Source organism: Ictidomys tridecemlineatus, chromosome 7 (genome assembly GCF_052094955.1).
Source record: "Ictidomys tridecemlineatus isolate mIctTri1 chromosome 7, mIctTri1.hap1, whole genome shotgun sequence".
Taxonomy (NCBI): Eukaryota; Metazoa; Chordata; class Mammalia; order Rodentia; family Sciuridae; genus Ictidomys; species Ictidomys tridecemlineatus.
Window position 1 is genome coordinate 131,957,648 of NC_135483.1, and position 13,863 is coordinate 131,971,510.

Consider the following 13,863-nt stretch of genomic DNA (forward strand, 5'->3'; position numbering starts at 1 on the left):
ATGTTAAATTAAAATTTAAAGGAAAATGGCAAATACAATCAGTCTGATTCCCCTCTGCTGAGTGTGTTAACACTATTGAGTCTATAAAAATCTTTTGAGTTTTTGAGTCCTATAAAAAATCTTTGTTAAACATTAGCAGTCTCTAAGAAACAGAATTTTTTCATCATGGATTTTATCTATTTGAATAATGTCTATGAGAGAAGAATCTATCAGAGGTACTGCTTCAGCATTCACATGCTCAGCAACCTGTGGCACTGAGAGGGCCTCATGCACACAAGAACAACATGTGCAGTTGAAGTGGCTGTTGCCAGGTGAGACCTGAGACCTTTGGTATTGAAACAATTTAATAAGAGTGTAGACCATTCTATCCACATGACTTGGTTGTCTATTCTAGGAATACTCTGCCTGGGAAAAATAAGACTATACCAGTAAATAACTTCACTAGTTCAGGAATTTTCTACAAATAAATTCACTGGAGAGAACTGTTTGCTCATCAGAAGCCTCTTATACATCCAAACTTAATTCGTCAGACTTGCTTCAAGATTCTTACCCCCTGCTGTGCCTGTCACTCTGGATGGCTGATGTCATGAATTTGCCCAATTTCAATAAGTTGGGACATAACTTTCTGATGTACAGAACCAGTGAAACCTTGACAAGCCCAAACACAAAGTCCTGTAAATATCCTACTTCTTACCACTGAGCCTTGGTCTTGTGAATGGTCTCCTGTCTGCACTGATTTTGAATACTTAGTATTGTCTTATTAATTGGTTACCTGAAATTTGGAGTAGTTTGACAAAGGGGAGGTGTAGTAAAAAGTTTCTTTACTATACATAGAATTGTATTTTTATGTTTTATGACTAGAGTCTATTGGCTTAATTACAATGGACTCTTTTATTGAAACCTGATAATGTGCTTTATTCAGGAGGAATTACAGAGAATTAGCTTGTTCTTGGTCTTTAAAACAGAAAATAACCTAGTTTTGGAATTTTATTTTTTGTCAAGATAGCCATAAAGTTGTAGAAAATAAATATTTTCATATACTCATTCAAAGACCAACTTTTTACCAGGAATTGTAATAGGTAGAAAGTCAGGTGAGAACATGAAGGAGAATAAATATGGAATCTGATCTCTCAGTGCTGTCAGGAGCTGATTGCTTAGAGAGGAAAAATGAAGGAAGTGCATAAATAACTAACACTAGATGAAGCAGGTGCTCAATGTCATACTAGAGGCATAGAGACAAATTGCTCTGGATGTTCTGCAGTGGAAGGAGTCATTACTCAATTTTTACATTTTCTAATTCTCCTTTCTCAAAGTGTCTCCCTAAACCAGAAACATTGGACATCCCTGGGAGCTTGTTAGAATGTGGTGTCTGCCAGCTCTAGACTCATCAATCCACTTAGAAACTGCATTTTAACAAGACGCCCAGGTGATACCAATGCATATTAAAGTTTGAGAAGTACTGCTGAAGAATTAAGTCTTAATAATCTATCTAATCATGTCTATATCTAGGCTATGTATGTATATATACTTATATACACATATATAAACACATACATATGTACATATAAGTTAACCTATGTAAACCTTTAACCCTACATATAGTTTAGCCTTAAAGAAGAAAAGAGGCAGTAGCAAGGACTGGTTCAAAATCGACCATTTATGTTTGTTTTTATTGCATTGTGGCTTGAATATTGTGTTTGGATGAGATGGTGGTGTAAGAACTCAGTTTTACATTTGAACAAATGCCAAAGTCAAATAGGGTATACTCAACTCTAGAACGTGTCCCAAGATTCTACCTCTGCAAAGCAGAGTCTAAGTTAAGCTGCCCGCTTCAAATTTGTTTCCCTTACATTTGTCTTACAGAACAAAGTGGAAGAAAAAAGTTTGGAGATGTCAGTGCACTAAAAATGCAACTTTTTAAATTTTAAAATAAGCTAAACTGACTTAGGAAATAAAATGTTTGTAAAAATATTAAAGAGAGAAAAAAACTAGAAGTAGTAACGGTGATAACAATTCAAAACATGTTCAGAAAGCACATACATATGCTGGGAATATGTTAAAAGATATTTAATTCTGTTATGACTGTGGAAAATTCATACAATAATAATATACTAGCTGGATGTGGTGGTGCACACCTGTAATCCCAGTAACTTGGGAGGTTAAGGAAGAAGAGTCACAAGTTTAAGGCCACCATCAGCAGTTTAGTGAGACCTTAAGTGACAGTGAAAATCTGTCTCAAAATTGAAAAAGAAAACTGAGATGTAATTCAGTTGTAAAGCACCCCTGGGTTTAATTCCCAGTGTAAAATATATATATATATATAAAGTTTTTCATACACACACATACACAGACAACAAGGAGTCACTGAAATCTCATTTTTAGTCCTAAAGGAAAGTTCAAGCCCAGACATATGTGTGAAGTAAGAGAATACACTCAAATGAACACTAGTAACAGAGCTGAAGTTCACTGATGATCAAATTTTATCTAGCTTTATTTTTTTTAAATCTATGCTACCTTTGGCATAGCAGGTATAGTCTCTACATATGGTCAGCCCTCTGTATATTTATGTTCTGCATTAGAAAATCAATTGAGCACATAATAAATATATTTGAAAAGAAATTGCATTTTTATTGGACACAACAAGACTTTTTTCTTGCCATTATTCACTAAACAATACACTATACCAATTATTTACATGGTATTTACTTTTTCTTAGATACTATAAGTAATCTGGAGATTATTTAAAGCATATGGAATGATGTGTACAGGTTATATGCAGATACTATGCTATTTTACACAAGGAATTGAGCATCAAGGGATTCTGGTACCCAAAGATGGTCCTGGAACCAATCTTTGAATACAAAGAGACGATCATGTATTAATTCTGTCCATACAAAAGCACTGCGAGTAGGTTTGAGTAAAAATAGGAAATTGAGAGTAGGAAAGTTTAAATTACTACCCAGTCATTCTGTAAATAGTTAAATAACCTAGTTAAGAATTTTACCTAGGTAAACTAATTTGTACTGTGTTGGCATTGTGTCAAAGAAATCACTGCTGCCCCTGTCATTCACCATTTACTCACATTTTTAACCACCACCACCAACAACAACAACATAAATAAAATGCATAGAAAATATTAATCATAGATAGTAAGTAAAGCCATAGTTTATGTGGTATAGGCAAAACTCAGATGTGCTAACTACAGATGGGTAAACAAGGAGCTTGTTAGACACGGGCAGAATCACAAGATATATTAAATATACACATTCATGCTACTACTCAGCAAGGTATAACAAGGAAAAAATAGAAATGGGATGTACTCAACAAGAGATGGAAAGAATAAATTTTTCTCATGTTGCCTCCGGGAAGACAACTATCCCACACACATTTAACCATCTGTTAGGGTCACCCAGGGTTTCATTCTGGCTCTCCATGTGGTCTACCTACCAAAGGCCAGTAAAACACATGACCTTTGTACAGGCTAATTAAAGGACCACAGCAGTGATCAGGTGTGTCAGGCCTTGCATTTCTATTATAGAAACAATGCATTACATCAGCACAAGAGATTTGGGTTTCTGTCTCTGGAGAAAGGTCAATTCCGGTCCTTGTACTATGGACATTGAGAGCTGATGTGGCAGATTTAAGAACACTGTCTAAATCAGGATTCAGGTAGTGTGGTTATTTTTTTTTTAATATTGTTTTTTGTTATACATGGACACAGTATCTTTGTTTATTCATTTTTATGTGGTGCTGAGAATCAAACCAAGTGCCCTACACATGCCAGGCAAGCACTCTGCCACTGAGTCACAACTCCAGCCCTAGTGTGGTTATTTTATCATGTTTGCACTTACTTAAAATGAATCAATTACCCCATCTAGTTCTTAAATCCTGTGATTTGAGCATTTTAACTTAGTCCATGCAGTTTTGGCTATGGCTACTGGGAGAACTTGCCATCTGGTATATTTGAAAGCTACCATTGGGTCAAGGTAAATTCCCAAATGAAACACAAAACAGCTACTGAGTCATACTCCAGTCATATCTGTTTTCTGACTCTTTTTAACCAATTTAATTTTAAAAACCCACCCAGACTTCTATGAAATAGTTACCTCCTGCCTAAAACCAAAATTTACTTTTCATATTAATCAGTCTAGATCAAAGATCAAGGAAAATGGAAAGGTTCTGTCTTTAATTTGTGGAATTTTTAATTTATTCACATTTTTTTGATAAATTGACCAAAAACTGTTTGTTTAAATCACTATTTCAGTATTTTAAAAATGCCACAAAATATGGATAAATTACCAGAAACAACTATAAAGTATAAAAGCAGGATTAAAAGCAGAAAGGTGTTAGTTGACAAATATGAATTACTCTGAGGGGAGGTAGCCAGTGATGGTGATTTACTTAATTTTAAGATAGAGAAAGAAAAAATAGGACATATGTTGCTTAAGATACGGAGTGCAAATAAATGTTCCTTGCAACACAAATTGATAATTCTGTCAGTTTCTAGTCTTATTTTAAATAAGTATGTGTGGAAAATATGGGATTGCAGTAAGAGGAATTTGCTAGAAGCAAAGCTAGACACGTCTAATGGCTTGCATCATACTCTCCTTTTGCCCCACCATTTCTGATACCTGTTAAGTTGCTCTTGAAGCAAATCTAATCTTTGCTCTACTTCTCCATAGGTGAGGTCACTTTCAGTTTCTGAGATCCCCCAGGCAGCTCGCTGAAGTGCTGAGGGACTACACTCTTCAGGCTGAGCCCTGGCATTGTCTCTTTCCCAGCTTTGCGTGTCAGTGATATCTGTGGAAGAGAGCGAGTTAGACATCGGCTTTCTTTGGCACTCCTTTGCCTCATAAACACAGACACTCACAAGACAAGCTGTAAAGGATCTTAGGATATAACCCAGGAGACACAGAACCAAAGTGGTTCATGGACAAGATCAGGGGCCATGACCAATTGGTGGTAGGGTCCTACTCTCACTCTGCCTTCCTTACCTACCACATGCATTTTCATAGCATTAAAATTTTATAGCAGGTCAGGAGTCTTGGTTATGATTTTGTCTTCTTTCTATTTGTGCTAAAAGAAGGTATGGATGGCTGAACATAACTGATTAGAGCACAATGTTTTTGTGCTTTTGAATTCGAGAGGAAATAACATTTTGTTTATAATGTTTTACTTAACATTTGAGATATTTTGGGCTCTTTCTCAGAGCATAGTAAGCATTCTTTATGGTCCAGGATAAAACTCTTGAGGGAAGTGCTGATCTTCAAGGGTATATTCTTAGGCAGCCCAATTCAAGGTAGAGCCAAGGAGTCATAAACTATTAAAGAGGAGAAGAGTTTTAAAGTCTTCCCATCCTGTTTCATTGCTTCTTTGAAGCTTCTTCTGCACTGTATTTTAATATCATCACATTGTTAGCCAATGTTTTTTTTTGTGTGTGTGTGTGTGGCTCTTTTGTTATGTATATTTTTCTTAATGTACTTTAAACAAACAGCTTATCTGCTCAAGTCCCCCTTTCCAATGTTTTGGGTGCCTGTTATGTGCCAGACACTTTGCTAAATGTGGAGGACTTGAAGAGGAAGGAGACAAAGCCCCTGAACTTGAAAAATTCAGTCTAGCAACTTTGTGATCATTTTTCATCCAGAGATTTATTTTTGAACCTCTTTTAATTTACTCTTTCTCCTAAGATCTGTATTTTCAAACTATCAATATTTGGGGGAAAAATGTATCCTTTCTGTGTTACTTACATACTTTTGATGGTTTTGTTATGCTCTCTTACCCTCTATAAAAATGATTGAAGGGTTGAAAAATAAAACCCATGAAAAGATAAGAATAAAATTGGGAGCTTATTTAAGAGATAAAGAAAAAAATATATATATATTTCCCTTTGGGAAGACTGATGGAAGGGAAGGATTTTGTCAAGCTGGTATTCCCTTTCACATGGAAATAGATTTGAATTAGAGAAAGTGATTTGGTTTTGATATAAAGACTTAAAATCTTGGCAAATTCCTATGATTAGACATTGAGAAAAATTACATAGTTATGGATTTATACTCTTAGTGATTTAAAAATTTCAATAGAAAGTAACTGAATTGGCCAGAATTAGCTATGATTCTAGAGATAGGGAACAGAACTGTAAGACTTCATTCCCCATAGATTCTCTAAAAGTACAGTGAGAGAGCTCAAGTGCATCCTTTTCAATAAGTAGCAGATAAAAGAACAACAAAGTTCTATATTCTTTCTCTATGGATTTCCCCCCACTATCTTTTATCATTGAATACACAGAAATTTTTCTAATGAGGTGCCTATAATTTCAGTCTTAGGGAGAGGAAGCTTTTACAAAGCATTTAAGCATATCTAAAGATAGCATGAGAAAAATATAAGACCAGGTTCCTTGCTCTGTGGAAACGGGTAACAGATCTCACAGAACTTACAAGGAACACCAGAAAAACTCCTGATTATGGCTTCCTTACTGATTCTGGTGTTCAGCTTTGGTTTAGAGAGTGACAGCTTATTTTTTCTTTTGATATTTTACCAAACATGACAAAATGTAACTTAACATAGAAAAATGATATTGCTGGAGTTTTAAGTAATTTATCAGCAGATTTTTACTGAGAAGTATGACTTGTTATTACAGAAATGTGAACCAATTTAAGATGCAAAATGATAATATAACAGGTTTCAACTTTGGGCTAGCAATGCCAAGTAAGCATCAGAACACATACAAATGTTTTGGTGCTGCCAACACTTGTCCCTGTCTAGTCCTGATAGCCAGTTCATGTATGAACATTTCTTCAGAGAAGACAAGAACTGATAGGATTAAAATTACATATTTATGTTCATAAGCTTAGTGCCAAAAAAGCATACAGCATTCTGCATATGCTTAACAGCTCTCTCCTTTTCAAATCCTGTGTAATAAATTGATTTTTAAATGACAAGGGTGAATCACATGCAATAAATTATGGAGGATAATATTTTTACTGCAGTGTTCAAGAAAAAAAAGATTATTCTAGCAGAAATGAATAAATATACTGTGAGACAGAAGCTTCCTTGATTATAATTTACTCTTTTATTAAAATCTAGAGATATGTGATTAGCTTGTTTTTAACAGGAATATAAAAAATGAGGAGTTCAAAGGGGAAATCATGGCTAGTGGTCTTAATCAAATGAACATCCTTGTAGACACTTTCTAAATATAGCATAGAAAAGAATCTGCACTTGGTTGCCTTGGCAAATGTTGCTATAGTTGCAAGATACATTTCTTCAAATGGATGAGCAGAAAGTAAACTAACTTTGCTCTGGTACAAAATTTTCCTAGAGTCAACTTTTGACCTCAATGTAAGTAGAATCAGAGTCCACTTAATCTTTTTTTTTCTTCCTTTTTCCTTTTTTCTTCCTTTTTCCTTTTTTAGTTTTGCTTTAATGTGCTCTGAATCTCTCTTCTGTTGGATTTAATATGACAAATCCCAGGAATACCAGGGAGTGAAATTTCCTATTGATGTTGAAACTAAACTTTGTGGGGATTTTAGTAGTTCAAACTGTGGCAGACACACCTACATATTACATATTATTAAAATTTTGAACATTACACAGGATTTTACCTTAAAAGTCAATAGGGAATAAAATCTGCAGTGACTTAGTCTTTAAATTCTCTATTGGTTAATCCTATTAATTAGTCATGTTAACAATCACCCTGATCGAAGTTATATAGCATCAATTACAGTTACTTAATTGACATGCATATTTAGCTTGGCATTTGCAAGATAATTAGTTATTGCCTGCATAGATACTACATTGAACACTTTTTTAAAATTAACAACTTGGAGATATTAAAATTATTTTGTTTTTTTAGAATACTACTGTTCTTATTGGGCATTTAGAATAGCTAGTTAAAGATTGGAAGAATTAGCATTATATTAGGTGAAGGGCATTAGAATTCATTGTCAGGGAGAATCATTATAATGTCAAATAAAATTCCCCAAATATTTCTTTAAAGACTTGTCATATAGAAGTCTAAAATTCAAGAAGAAAACAACAAAACACTTTTTTTTTTTCAGCAGGGCCACATTATGCTGACTTTTGGTATAGTAGAGATTGTTCAACAAGCTCTTCAGAACTTTTGACTTCCATGATACAACCTGTTTCTATTCTTAGTACTTCCCAGAATCCATTTTCATAAATAACTAAAACGGGACATTTGGTAATCACATCTAATATTCTATTCTTCCACTGTGATAAATGAGGTACTATTTTCATTCACTTCATCAAGAATTTTGATTGTCCAGAGGACATTTGCATATATTCTTAGCTTATTTCCATGTGGGATCCTGGTAAAAGCTGATTTGACATGATATGGAAAGTAACTCTGGAAAAATATAAAACCTGAACATCCTAGATTTAATGAAATCTTTGTTGTCAAATATAATCATTTGGAATAATGGTGTGCTCGTAGGTAGTATTTACTTACTCTGTGGTATAATTTTATTATCTTGCCAGGTCAAAACATCTTATTTCTTCCTTAATTTTTGTTATATTCTTTTGATTTTTTTCTTATGCTATCTTAATATTTACATTTTATACATCCAGATACATATTAAATAGTAAAACCAGTGAGAAAATATCAAATAGGTTGGGGATTTTATTTCAGATAAAGTCATTTACAGTTTAATTTGGATAATAATCATAACTAATGAGTTGGTTAGATATTATTATTATGCTTTAAAAATGTGAACTGTGTATTATTGGATTTGTCAAATCACATATCTCAAGTCATAAAGGGGGCAAGTGACAGATTTGGTTTTAGAATCCAAGAAGTTGGACTCACAACTGTTATGGGTACCACTTAATAGCTATATCTATAGATCTAGCTCCTATTATGCTAAATTAATTGTTCTTCCATGTGATAACTTTTCAAGGTTTCCTCAGTTTCTCATCCTTCAGAATGAAATTTGCATATATTAAACATTATTGGGACTGGGGATGTGGCTCAAGCGGTAGCTCGCTCGCCTGGCATGCATGCAGCCCCGGTTCGATCCTCAACACCACATACAAAGATGTTGTGTCCGCCAAAAACTAAAAAATAAATATTAAAAAATTCTCTCTAAAAAAACATTATTACTCATCTCTTGTGTATTTTCTTCAACAAAACACATATATTTCTGTATTCCTTTTAGTAGGGATATTAAACAAAGAAGTCTTATCAAAAATATACTCTATTTCAAGCTAGGCATGATTGTCATGATGATCACACTCCTATAATCCCAGTGACTCAGGAGGTTGAGGCAGGAGGATTGCAAGTTCAAGGACAGCCTGGGCAGTTTAGTGAGGCCCTAAGCTATTTAGTAAGATCCTGTCTCAAAATAAAAAATAAAAAGGACTCAGGACATAGTTCAGTGGTAAGGTACCTGGCTCCATCCCCAGTACAAAAAAAAAAAGGAAAACAGAATATTTCAGGATAGTTTCTTTGGTTTGTCATAATTCACAGTATGATGTTGTATTGTAATATGATTGCATTTACCTTTGAAGTTATAAAACTATAGGTTTGGGGGTAAGAAATGGGTACAGAAGACATACATAAAGAACTAACCAGTAAAATCTCTTAAAATAGTCATGGATGCTCTCTCCACATAGGAATCAATTGCATCAACAGGCTTTCAGAAAGCTTTCTACCTATAATTAAGCCTGGTTGGCCACAAATACCTCTCATGCTGACATTGTTTGGAAATATTTGCCACTTATTCCAGAATTATGCAAACACTACGTTGCAGATTATCTAAAATCTCAACTCTTTACAGACATGAATTGAAAAAGATTAGATTAACATGTGTTGGTACAGTTCTCAATTTGTGAAAAGTCATTATAGTCTGTTTAGCCCTGAGGAGAGACAACCTGATTCCTGATTCTGGATTACCTTTGCAAGAGTGGCTTTTCTTATTGACATGAATCCTTCCTGAGGTGGGCATTGCTTCTTCGAAATGGAGCCCAGCTGCTTTCCCTGTTCTTGGAGTAGAATCTACTATTCCTGAGAAGAGCGGCTTGTGTTCATCATCAATGGAGGAGATGAAAGATGATGATCTACTTTTTTTCTCTTCAAAGTGTTTTTTGGAACTCTGATAATGTCTTATGGTATCTGCAGAGTCTTCAGGATCATTTGTGCTGCTTTCTTTGCCAAAATCTACAGAAGAAAAGTTATTTTATAGCAGATAATCAAATGTAAGACCCTATGCATGCTACATATACTAACTAGCTACACACAAACTGCCCTTTTTTGTAATATAAATGTAATTGCTTTGGAGACTTTTTTAAAATAGAGGACTATTAGACTGTCTTAATGAGATAAATCATTCATTTCAAAATTAAAAGAAAATTTGCAACAGGAAAGTTTAAGTCTCAGAGAAAACTATAGGATAACTTACAAACTTATTTATACATGCTCAACTGTCATTTGTATTCTTAGAATCTGGTGCACTATCTCTTTAGGGAAATGAAAAAGACAAAGGAAAAATATGTCCCAATTCTAAATATCACCACTATGCAGCTTGTTATTTGTTTTTAACTTCCATGCTTTATCATCTATGGCAGTCACTCACATATTGCAAAGGTCAAAATTGGAAGCCTCCTTGTACCAAAAGCTTGCAGGATGAATTTCAACCTTAGTTCAATGCATGTAATGGCCCCAACATTCCAGAAAGTTTGGTCATGTAGTATAATGCAAAAATATAATGCTTAAATGCAGTAATTGAGGTAAGTTTTACATAATTACATTAAAGTTTCTAGTGCTTATTGGCTATTTTATACTGAAATGTCAGGATAATTTCAGCCCCTGAAGGTTGTGTTAGAATATATTTCAGCAGAAAAAAAACCTCAGAGACAAATCTTAGGGCTTGTTTCTATTAGTGTCCTGGGGAGACAGTATAATTCTCCATCTGGCTTCTGCTAATAACTAACCAACAAAACTCCAAGAGGTCTATCATTTTCTAGAGAAATGGTGAAGACAGTGTCCCCATCTACTCTGTGCCTGGGTGTGCTTACTTTGTTATTTATAGAAGGCCAAATGAATTGATTTAAGGCCACTTCAGAGAAAAATCCAACTGCTTTTTAAAATTCCCATATGGCATAGAAATTAAACAAAGTTTTTTTCTTTATTTTTTAAATCATAATTTAAAATACAAGAAGCCAGAAAGTAGCCCAAGGAAAAAATGAATAGAGGTTAAAAATAACCTTGAAATGAAATTGTTATTAATGAGTTTATGTTCAGTCAATTAAAGTGTAATCTATAAAATGCAGATTGCTTAATTTATTTTAAGATTTCACACTTTCTCTTTAATCCCAACATTGCCAAGAAAACCACAGACTTTCCAGTCCCAAGTACAACAGAAGTCATCATTGATTACTCCACATTACTTATATGTCTCGGCTCAACCACTGATCTAATTGGCTATATATGTTCAGATCAGCTATTCTTAGAGACATGTTTCTCCATTTTCTCTGACACAGCTCTAATTAAAAGTCAATCTTGTCCTCTTCCTCCCCATTTTCTTTATCTTAAACATCTTCCTTCTTCCAAAGCTCTCTGAAAATTTGGTCAACATTCTCCACTTCTTGAACACATCATTTCATTTCTCAAAAGATAGTAGCTACCAATTTCATGTTAGGAGATTTTTTTTAAAAAGGGGGTGGGATGGGGGGGTAGGGGGAGCTTCACATATCATTATATCAAATCAGTGAATTTCAGGGATTTTCCTCCAAGTAAACCATATTGTAGTCCATGGCTTAAATACCAGTGGGATTTGAACCAACCTGGATTTTTCATCTTCTTTCCCAGCAGAATCAAATATAAACTGAATTAACCATTAATTCATATACCTACAATCTAATCTAGAAAGGTATAAATAATGCTAATATAGATATTTGCATTGAATATACACCACAAATTAATAATCCATTTGTCTCTTTGGCTCAAGAGGCTTTGGAGAATCCATACAATTTCAAATCCTTACACATGTTTACCTATTTCATGGGTTCCAGTTTTAGTCTATCTACTTATACTTGATTTGGATTATCAGGGACAAAATTCATTAGTTAATATATATTTTTTAGATTTAGTTATAACACTTATTTCAATTAATGACAAATATTCACAAAATGTATAGAATGGGAAATTACTAATATTTTGTTCTCTTTGGTAGGATGGAGTGGATTACTCCATATGCATAGGACATAAGTCCTCCAGCAAAAATTCCAGATAAAAGCAGAATCCTGAAAAAGGAAGAAAAAAGTAAGTATTTTTGAATTTTTCTAGTTTTGTATGGAGAAAAACCCCACATTTATTTCTGTGCTTTACTGGCCTATCATCTAGGTCATGTGAAGTATTGCTTTGATGCAACTCCACTGAACATCATTTTTATAATTCATACTAGATAAATTAAGGTTTCATTTTCTGTCATATAAAGTGAAAGTTAAAGTGACAATCTATTTGTGGATTAAAAATGGAAACTGCTTGGGCTTAGGCTGGATGTTGGCAGATGTACTACATGAAATTGGGCAGCTGAAATGCATTATAATTAGCCTCCAGGTACTTCCAGATTTGATGGGCTGCTCCATGCCTGCCTTTTTCTGCTTAAATTGAATCATTTGATAGACATTAAATAGTATTAGGTACTATTTTTTCTTAAAGCTTTTTGTGACCTGTGTAGAAATAGTATTCTGAGAACAGAAATATTAGAGTTTTTACATTTTCTCTTTTTCTAGAAGTGAGATTATGTAATCACTAGAATCCATTATTTTACAAAGAATGTTTTTTTGCCTCTTTGTTTAAGCATCAAATTTACTTTCTGATTCAGATTACTGAAAACCTTGTTTTTCTTTATTCCTATAGGTTGTTCATACATCTCTTTCCCTTTTCTTGTCAAACAATTCTAAAACATTCAAAATTTGTTGGTGGGGGTCTCTCTAGCTAGCTTCAGAATCAATTTTAAATGATAGAATAATAGTGTCCTGATGGAGTGGCTGACCCATCCATCCTAGAAAACATATATAAAATTCTTCAATTTCAAAAACAATCGGGGAATGAACATTGGTGATTGCTTCATCTTTTATGGAGTCTCTCTCTCTAATTAGTTACCATTTTTCTTTGTCAGACCCTACAGGGGGACATAACCTTTCATTCAAGAGACAAAATTTTATGTACTTTCCTGGCATTTGAGTTTTATGTTTTCCACTGGTGACAATTTTGAGAAAAAACTGAGGAATTTCCAGTCAGATGTCTTACAACAAGTTTTCATTGGAAAATTAGAGGCTGAAATATAAGTCATGTGAGATCAAGTACCTATGTGGTGTCAGATATATTGAAAAGGATCAAACAATATTTTTTAAAAATATATAAATACAAGATTTCATGTTCTTAATGACTAATAAACGATGCACTTGGGGAGATGTTGGCCAATATATGTTGGTACAAAGTTTCAGTTAGGATGAATGAATTATAGAGATTTATCATCTGATATAGTGACTACAGTTAATGTATGGCATGTTTGAAAATTATTGACAGAAGATCATAAATGTTCTCTCTACACATATAGAAAAGATAAATATGTGAAGCCATGTGTGTAACAATTATCTCAATTGCAGTCATTTTGAAATGTAGGCAAATGTCAAAATATCCCATTGTACATCATAAATACATACATCATTAATTTTTGTCAATAATACCTTCATAGACCTGGAAAAAATATGCATGTATATACTATTAAGAGGAATAAAACTAATCACTGTTTGTTGTTAAAGAAAATTCAGAGTCACCAATTATCATACTAATGTATTTAAGTGATTAGCTTAATAAAATTAGAATTAAAACTCTCCTAA

At 33.7% G+C, this 13,863-nt stretch overlaps 1 protein-coding gene across 5 annotated transcripts in view; it reads right to left on the bottom strand.

Annotated features, from left to right (window-relative positions):
* Kcnh7 (potassium voltage-gated channel subfamily H member 7) overlaps window positions 1-13,863 on the bottom strand; it is a 460,547-nt gene that overhangs the window by 16,165 nt on the left and 430,519 nt on the right. For all 5 annotated transcript variants that reach the window (XM_078017498.1, XM_021729010.3, XM_021728984.3 and 2 more), the window contains 2 exons: window positions 9,911-10,174; window positions 4,632-4,800 (listed from right to left, as the gene is read on the bottom strand). In XM_078017498.1, coding sequence (XP_077873624.1) covers window positions 4,632-4,800; window positions 9,911-10,174 — 433 coding nt within the window. The remainder of the gene's footprint in view (window positions 1-4,631; window positions 4,801-9,910; window positions 10,175-13,863) is intronic.